Source organism: Gadus macrocephalus, chromosome 19 (genome assembly GCF_031168955.1).
Source record: "Gadus macrocephalus chromosome 19, ASM3116895v1".
In the NCBI taxonomy this organism is placed as follows: Eukaryota; Metazoa; Chordata; class Actinopteri; order Gadiformes; family Gadidae; genus Gadus; species Gadus macrocephalus.
In genome coordinates this window covers 11,386,773-11,395,776 of record NC_082400.1, presented here as the reverse complement: position 1 = coordinate 11,395,776, position 9,004 = coordinate 11,386,773, and the positions used below count along the sequence as shown (strand labels likewise).

At 46.4% G+C, this 9,004-nt stretch overlaps 1 protein-coding gene across 1 annotated transcript in view; it reads left to right on the top strand.

Annotated features, from left to right (window-relative positions):
• The window catches only part of hcfc2 (host cell factor C2), a 9,238-nt gene extending 484 nt beyond the window's left edge, over positions 1-8,754 (top strand). The window contains exons 1-17 of the mRNA XM_060038630.1: positions 1-79; positions 313-461; positions 575-735; positions 1,421-1,623; positions 1,759-1,843; positions 1,968-2,065; positions 2,375-2,611; positions 3,065-3,280; positions 3,659-3,720; positions 3,845-3,962; positions 4,583-4,645; positions 4,836-4,894; positions 5,846-5,983; positions 6,393-6,578; positions 6,871-7,168; positions 7,628-7,700; positions 7,859-8,754. The exon at positions 1-79 is cut by the window's left edge and continues 484 nt beyond it. Coding sequence (XP_059894613.1) covers positions 1-79; positions 313-461; positions 575-735; positions 1,421-1,623; positions 1,759-1,843; positions 1,968-2,065; positions 2,375-2,611; positions 3,065-3,280; positions 3,659-3,720; positions 3,845-3,962; positions 4,583-4,645; positions 4,836-4,894; positions 5,846-5,983; positions 6,393-6,578; positions 6,871-7,168; positions 7,628-7,700; positions 7,859-7,868 — 2,235 coding nt within the window. The 3' untranslated portion in view covers positions 7,869-8,754. The remainder of the gene's footprint in view (positions 80-312; positions 462-574; positions 736-1,420; positions 1,624-1,758; positions 1,844-1,967; positions 2,066-2,374; positions 2,612-3,064; positions 3,281-3,658; positions 3,721-3,844; positions 3,963-4,582; positions 4,646-4,835; positions 4,895-5,845; positions 5,984-6,392; positions 6,579-6,870; positions 7,169-7,627; positions 7,701-7,858) is intronic.
• The last annotated feature ends 250 nt before the right edge of the window (positions 8,755-9,004 follow it).

The window sequence follows — 9,004 nt, the reverse complement described above, 5'->3', positions numbered from 1 at the left end:
GTGGCCATTCGTGAACTCATAATAATTTTCGGAGGTGGAAATGAGGGCATAGCGGAGGACCTCCATGTTTACAACACGGGTAAGCTATTGCTAGCACACCCAATGCCACAGCGAGCTAACGGTAGCATGCTAATGTTTTTAGCCTCGAAGCAAGAAAACTTGTCAATTTAATTCCTTCAGAAAGACAACGTGCGCTGGCAAAACACTAATATGCATAACAAACATAGTAGTCGTGTTAGTAAATAGCGCTTTTTTATTTGTGGTATTATGTCTTCTGGAAGTAACAACTTGTGGTTGGTTGATTACTCCTAGTGACCAAACAGTGGTTTCTACCGGCGGTGCGGGGGGACATACCGCCTGGATGTGCTGCCCATGGCTTCGTGTGTGAGGGCACACGCATTCTGGTGTTTGGTGGTATGGTGGAGTTTGGGAAGTACACCAACAACCTCTATGAATTACAGGTGAAGACACAATCCTCCCCCCCCCACACACACACCCACACGTATTGTTAAATTTGCCCACAATCTTGTTTTGAAGACAACAAAGTCTTCCATTTTTGGCTGTGTACACGCAGGCCAGTCGTTGGCTGTGGAAGAAACTCCGACCCAGGCCCCCTGCAAACGGCCTGCCTCCCTGTGCACGGATTGCACACAGTTTCACACTGGTTGGAAACCGCTGCTATCTATTTGGAGGACTAGTGAACGACAGCGAGGAACCCAATGGAAACATACCACGGTATGTAAACAATTATGTATATATGTTTTATATTATATCTTTTTTTTCTAAAGGTGTCTCCTCATAGCCAGTGAGTGGGAGGCTAGTTCATCACAGGGTCACACCTATAAAAATAAACTCAGATTCATATCCTGGTGCAAAATGGTTTTGGGGGTAGGAAGATCACACATGGACACAAAGAGAACATTTATAATACAATCTGGAATTTGGGGCTACCATGAAATCCATGTTCAATGATGCTGTAGGTAAGATGTAATAGCTGTCATTTGTAAGAAATGGCATAACCACCGAACTGCAATTGATGAGTGAAAACTTTTGAGAGAACATCTGTTCTGGTTGACCATTCATACTGCTCCCGGCTCGTTTCTGTCTGCTCTTTTCGATGAGGCGTGAGCGGTACCTCAACCCTGAATTGGACTGGGGGATCCCTCTTGCCATGTCAATCATGTTCACCCATGCAGCCATATTCTAGCTCCTACACAGATGGGTGCAGGCAACACTTCTCAGTGGTGGAGAAACGTAACGGAGGGAGGGAGGGAGGGGCCGTCTATTTGGGTTGTTTATCTTCAAAGTCTTGCTCTAAACCACACTCCTTCTTTAAAACTCTGTAATCGTACCAACTGCAGCTTCAAGAGCTCTCCAATGTGTGTCAGTCTGACCAAGCTTCCTGCGATGTTCCCTTAAGGTACATGGATGACTTCTACCAGCTTGACCTGCAGCCGTCCTCGGGGGCCCGCTGCTGGAGCATTCCCGAGACCAAGGGAGGAAGGCCCGCGGCCCGGGAGTCCCACACGGCCGTGGCCTACGCCGGCCGGGGCTCCCCCAAGCTCTTCATCTTCGGAGGAATGCAAGGCCGTCGGTTGGACGACCTCTGGCAGCTGGACCTCGGTAGGCCCAAACCCTCTCTGGGTCTCCACTCATGGGTTGTTTGAATTGGGGTGGTTCTCAATTCGGAGAACGCAGTTCGAACCCCTTATTCGTGTTGCCGCTTTTATTAATTCATCCCATTTGTTCACCGCTCAGATTCTATGGTGTGGTCGGCGCCGTTAACGAAGGGACCCCGTCCGCTAGCCAGGAGCCTTCACTCGGCCAACATCATTGGAAACAAGTAAGGGATGCTTTCTGGCTCGCGTGAAATGTATGTTGTTCAGCATATGGCCGAATGGCTTCACATTGATACACGCGGGCACACCTGCTGTGTTATAACCCTGAGTCGGTGTCTCTGTGTGCAGGATGTTTATCTTCGGAGGCTGGGTTCCCTATTCTGAGCCGGCGAAGACGAAAGGAGCAGAGTGGATTTGCACAAACTCTTTGCATGCGCTTAATCTCGGTGAGTCTACTCCCTAGATAGTCTATTAACTTTGTTGTGCTTGTGTAACAAATGCCTTTTTATTGTTTTTACAGCTTTTTAAATATATTCAGATTACTGACATGTATGTACAAAAATGTTAGTTGGTGGCCAATGTACCTCACCCTACGGCGAGCACCCAATCACTTGAGCGGTCACCTGCAATCTGGAAGACCTTTATCAAAACCCCGACGGGAGCTTTCCGTTTGCAGCCTGTTCCACCTCCTTACATTATAGCTGTGTGCTGCACTGCCTGCACTTCCCCCATCCAAGTCTCTCTCTCTGCTCCAGACACCATGAGCTGGCAGGACCTGAGCCCAGAGGAGCCGGCCCAGGGCCACCCCAAGCCCCAGGACAAGCCCCCCCAGCTGGAGCTGGAGGAGTCGCACCCCGGCGGACCCAAGCCCAGGGCGGGCCACTGCTCCACCGCCATCGGCTCCAGGATGTACATCTGGAGTGGCCGCGACGGCTACCGCAAGAGCTGGAGCTACCAGGTGTGCTGCAAAGACCTCTGGTACCTGGAAACCGGTGAGTGGTTGGCTGGGCGGGGCCAGGCCGTCTTAGACATGCCTTCCCCCTCCCGTACCCAAAGGATGGTCTTTATGGGCTGTTCCTGGAGAGGTGGAACAATGAAAAATGTTGAGTTGATTTGATGTGGGCTGGGGTTGGTATTGCACCTGCAAATGATTAAGGGGAGAACGGCTATAAAAGAAAAATGTTTTGTCAAGGTGGAATGGCTACAATAAATGCCTTCACTAAACAACTCCTAAAAAGGACATTGGACATGGTCTGTAAAGAAGCAACACTGTCCAATAAATATTGGCCAATAACTCTGGCTATTTGCTGCGGGATGTAATACTTTGTGTATTATATGCTTATAGAAATGTTTATAAATTTTCTTTGTATGTCTCATGGCACTAAATGAAACCGGATTTATTTACTTTTTCTTTTTTCTTTTCTTTTCCTCAAATGTGTTTCCAGATCGGCCCGCTGTACCAGAGGCGGTCTTGCTGGTCAAGTCTACCGTGAAAATGATCCATGTGACTTGGCGCCCCCTGGCGGCAGCGGAGTGCTACATCCTACAGATCCAGCCCGTGTCTACCCAGAGAGCGCAGTCTGCTTCTGATACACAGAGCGGGGCAGCGCCCTGTACTGGCCCAGAAGGACACCAGGGGACGACACAAGACTCATCTTCGGGTAGAAACACTTTATTCCTGAGTAGAAAAAAAACATGCTTGGAGAATTATAAAATTGCCTCCAACTAGAATTTATTTTTATTTTTTTGTCATAGCGTGTCAACATTTTTTTATTTAAGTCGAATCTTTGTAGTGATTCTTTTTCCCTGTGTTATGGAATGCACATTTAAATATTTCAATAGGCTTATCATTACTTTTTAATATTATATTGTCATATGAGCTAATGTTCTTCCTGCATTTGAAATTAGTTGATGATTGTGTCTTGGAGTTGGACGATGAGTTGGCAGAAAGAGCGAAACACTGATGCACTGCAATCCACAGCTTTTGTAAGCGCCATTTTCACAACAGTGGGCTTTGGGTATGGTTTTCATTTCTCCAGGTGTCAAGTCCTGCGACCCATTGGGTGACACAGCAGGCGAGAAAGAGGTCGCTGGTGCACAGGTAATCATGTTTAATCTGACCACCTTTTAATTGCACGATGACAGTGGTTTGAGTGACTGTAAAAACACGTTTTCTAGAGCATAACTAATGTTTTGTTTCTTTGCCGTTGTCTTTGTTTGTCTAGAGGGTGGCTGTAGCGAATGAGGGCGTGGCCATGGAAGTGTCCAATGGCTGTTCAGCACCTCAGGAGGGGCAGAGCTCGGAGGGACCCGCCCAGGAAGAGACCGATGAACGGCATTACTGTACGTCTGTTTCATATCTCTAGAATTAGATTGTGCTGTACTTTGAATATAAAATGATTTGAGAGTGCCACTGCTATTACCCAAAGGGGTTATCAAACAAACAATAATGACATTTATTTAAAGCAGAACATAACTTCAATTACATACAGAAGACTGAATTAATGCCCCGGACTCACAAAAACCATTGTTAACTAATTGTTTTCTTTTACAAACCAAGCCATGCTGTGGTACCTTCATTTAGCTCCCCTGTCCTCTCAATACAATATGTACTGCGACACATTCACTATTCTCCATTAACAACGATTCAACCATTCCTTTTGTCTTAGGTTGGCCTTTGTGTGTAGACATTATTGCAATCAATTAAACAACTTTTCAATGTCTTTATTTAGCTCTCTCCACATCTCTTAACTATTTTCTAAATAAGTCTCTGGTGAAGTCAAAACAATACGTGCAGAAAGAATTGACAAGCATCATTGTACTTGACACTTCCTGGCAAATATTTTGGCTGTGTTTGTGTGTGCAATTTAGGTTTACGTTTAAGACCTGAATGTGTGACCCCTTTTCACAGAACATTCTTGAATGCACTGTATATCCTGACCTTTGACCTTGTGTTGATTTAGCTCTTGGGCAGACTGCCTCCACACAGTCGGCGCTGGACCACATCCCAGCTCAGCCACCGCCAGGTAATAAACCATAGGGATGGTTTCAGCAGCTATCAGCTCTCGCTGAACGGGGTCATACTAGGGTTAAGTGTCTTTCCACCCACGGCTGACGACTCACTCCAAGTAGCTGGGGAAAATACATGATGTGGAAATTTCGGGTGTAAATCTGTAAAAGAAGAAGATTGTTTCGATTGCTGTTGTTCCTCCTCAGTTGGAACGGTGCCATCTTCAGGGGAACACTCCAAGGACCCAAAGTCGCCTACACAGCAGGTCAGACAATATATCCTTAGAAAGATTATAATAATATGCTATAGCAATGTGATAAGCGTGGGAAAATGGAGACATTAGAGAGGTCGCGACCTTAACAGACGACCCAATGGTTAACCTCATGGGGATAGAATTTAGTAAAAAGGAATAGACAAGGGTATCCACCAAGGGAAAAGGATAAGATTGGCGAGGTTGGAGGATGAAGGAAACTGGGTGAAAGGCCTGCTCCCAACACGTGACAAACCACGTTGTGCTTGAAGACCATGAACATAGCTATTTTGGGCTCTTTTTCTGTCGTCTGATGTGGCTGACTTATCTGGTTCTGGATTGTTTCTGTGGGCAAAAGCATGCCCGGGAACCAATGTGACAAAAGCATATATTCCGTTTGCATGGAGTGTGTAGAGTTGTCTACAGGGTTTTAATAACACAATCTCTGAATGACGCATGCCAGACAGTGTCTGATACACCGTTAGGAAATGTTCAGACAAGAACATTGACAAGTTGGATGATGTTAGATGGCACAACTCCCAACCATAGCGAAAACGAAGGAAGTTGGTTGATGTTGAAGCCATGTATGGGCGTTGTTAGATAACAACCCTGGCTTGGAGCTTATGGGAGGAAGCCGGGAACGAACGAGACCATAAAAGCTGTTTGTGGTTTCTGCAGACCAGCTCTGCTTTTTTATTAGTTTCTTAAAGTTCTAAATAAAAGCCTTCAACTTTATTCTGTGGTTGCCTGATCTCTTTTCGTGTTGGAGTTTTAGTGTTATGCTTTCCACAAAAGAAATAGCCACCTGTCACCGTTCTCTTTCTGTTTTCAATCTGCGTCACCTTTTTCTATTTTGTTTTTGAAAATTACGCTCAACTCAAAATGTATTTTAGTCTTTATATAGTCTCTCCGTTTGAATTAGATGTAATACTGTGAACCAATGATTTCATCGCACCGCCGGTTCAGGGGCAGAGCGAGGACGACGTGTGGTTTGACGTGGGGGTCTTCAAAGTGCTCTTCTCTGAGGTCACGCACTACTACCTACCGGCTGATGAAGACCAGGAAACCATGACAACCACCAGCCGGCCCAACAACACCACAGAGGTACATTTCCGAGGTCCTTTCCGGATGGGTTTTTATATGGTGGTTAGTCATTCTTTAGTCCAGACAGGAGCTCCAAAAGACAGGACTGAGTAGAAGGTACACAGTTCTGATGAAGGCCTTTTGAAATGTTCAGTCTCTACTGCAACTATGAATTTATGCATCAACTGATCCATCGATTTAGTCCAAATGAATCAAAGCTAATGCTGATATTTCATCACCCGATTTAGTAATTTATCAACCACAAATACCAAACGTTTGCGTCCACTTCTGCTTCGGAAATGGTTCACTATAAACGATTCATCAATTCGTCCGGGAAAATAACATTGTTGGTGAATCGACCAGGATAGCAGTTGTGAGTCCCAGCTCTAACTGTCACATACTCCCCCCCCCCCCCCCCCCCCCCCCCCAGAGGAAACTCCCGGGACCCCAGGACTATGAGGGCCGGGAGCGGCAGGAGCTGGCCCCGGGACACTGCTACAGGCTCAGGGTGGCGGGGGTCAACACCGTCGGCCAGGGGGACTTCAGCCCCGTGGCCGAGTTCAGGACCTGCCTTCCTGGCTTCCCTGGAGCGCCCTCTGCTGTCAAGATCACCAAGGTACGGCCCCACCCCCCTCGTTGCCCTCAGGGGAGAGCGACATGCCTCAGTGGAAGAGTTTGTCAGTACAAATGCTATTTAAAGGGGAGCCAGCACACATGGTTCATCTTTCTGATTTAAGAGACTGTTGGTTCATACGTGTGTTGTAAAATAAATCGGTGGGCCTCTCCTCGATTTCAACTGAAATCTGAGGAGAAGTTGGACCGTTGACGTCGCCTTTCCAAATCGGAGCAATGGAACAGGCAAATCCAGGATAATCACGTCAATGGTCCAACCCCCCCCCCCCCCCAAGGCCAGCGACTCGGTGCACATCACCTGGGAGGCTCCCCCGTCTCCGTCGGGCCGCATCACCGAGTACTCCATGTACCTGGCGGTGAGGAAGGGGCGCGCGGGCACCTCGGAGCGGCCGGGCCAGATGAACTTCATCCGGGTGTACCGCGGCACCAAGACCTCCTGCACCGTGGGCGCCGCCCACCTGGACAACGCCCACATCGACAGCTCCGCCAGCAACCGGCCCGCCATGGTGTTCCGCATCGCCGCCAAGAACGAGCAGGGCTACGGCCCTGCCACGCAGATCCGCTGGATACAAGGTGAGGGCCTGGTAGGGGCGCCCTGGGGGGGGCGCCATCAGGAGACTCGTACTCCTGGCCCCGTTCCCTTTGCCGGCGTTGGCGCCAGCGGTGTTAGCTGGATACACAGATAAGGCCACTCACAGCTGGTTTATAGAGCGGCCTGCGTTTGCATTGGCTAGTCACGTTGTTGGTACACAAGGGGAGATGTATAGAGCTCCCAGCTCCAAATGTACATCCTGATGCGACTGGCAATTCAGGAAGAAAGACTATGCTCCATTGGAAAAGCAACACATCGTGTGAAAATAGTATTATTATTTTTTTTTTATGTACTGCTGAAAAGCGTGTGGATTTGGAAGTGTTTATTTCCAAAGCACCAGAACAAATATTTCTGGATTCATGTGTTTATTCATTCATTGTAACACTGGTATGGCCCTCTGGGTGTTGAAACCTTCTCTAACCGTCGGTCTCTCGCCTCAGATACTGGGAAGCCCAGAGCCTCTTCAGCACGACAGGACCCCCCTGCAGAGTCCCACAAGGATGGTGCCGACAGGTATACTGTGTGTGTGTGTGTGTGTGTTTTTTGTTTGTTGTGTATGTGTATTCATTCAACCTAAATATTTATTATGCTTGTCTTGTAATAATTGTCTTTGTGTCTGCCTCCTCGTCTCTCTGTCTCTATGTATCTCTCTCTCTCTTCCATTCTCGCAGCTCTGGTTGAAGGCTTACGTGTGGGGGAAATGGACCGGAATAGATACCCTGGCCAAGTCTAGCGAATACCTTGCCAAGTCTTCTGTCCAAAATAGTTCCAACTTTATGAAATGTTCTGGATAATTTCATTTTTTTTATTTATAAGAAAAATCTATTTATTTTTTTGTTACTAGTTAAACTGTATATACACCTACAATATTTTGTAAACGTTTTGCAGAATGGGCTATTTTTAGTAAATGCACTGTGTGTGTGTGTGTGTGTGTGTGTGTGTGTGTGTGTGTGTGTGTGTGTGTGTGTGTGTGTGTGTGTGTGTGTGTGTGTGTGTGTGTGTGTGTGTGTGTGTGCGTTCAATTATTGAATGATGCTGTGCCTCCTGTTTAGGCAACGGTGGGTATATTCCATTCATGTGAAATATAGTGTGCTGTTCTTGGAGGGTTTTAAGGGCCAATATACAACAAGAAAACAGACATTTTTTTACATTCCTATCCACTAGCTTCATAAGAGCCAATTCTTTCCTATATCCAGCAATGGACAACTCTTGATGTTCCTCTTCCTTTCAGTTCAAAGTTCAAATGTCCTCCGTTTTACCACTGTGTTAGCCTTACCCTTCGCCTCAATATCAAGCATCACCAAACGCTTCAAGTTACTTTGAGAGGGGATTAAAGTGCAGTATTATTCCTTTCAGTTATTTTCTAAATTGCTTTTTAGGTAATCCTGTGAAAGGGCTGTTTTAAACATTTTTATTTTATGCGCTGTTTGATGAACTTTGCTTATACCAGTGGTCAACTGTGCTTGTTATTTGTTCAGAGAGACAAGAAAGGAAGATTGGTGCATGTACCCGTTCAGTTTTTTTGATGTGATTTATAAAGGGAATAAATGTATGTCAATATTCCTAACGGTGTTTGGTGGGCTCTCTCATTCTATACTAATTTAGTGAAGTTGTACTGTATTTAAAAATGAAAATGCCAACGTAACACTTACTGCAGTCACACCATAAGAAACTAAATGTTTTCGACCTCCTTGAAGGGGAATTGAAGCTTCACTTTAAAGGGCTCCTGTAACACCACCAGATGTAATGTCACAAAGACACAAATGGTATGGAATTACTCATAACACTCACGCCTGGTGGTATAATAGGGATCCTTT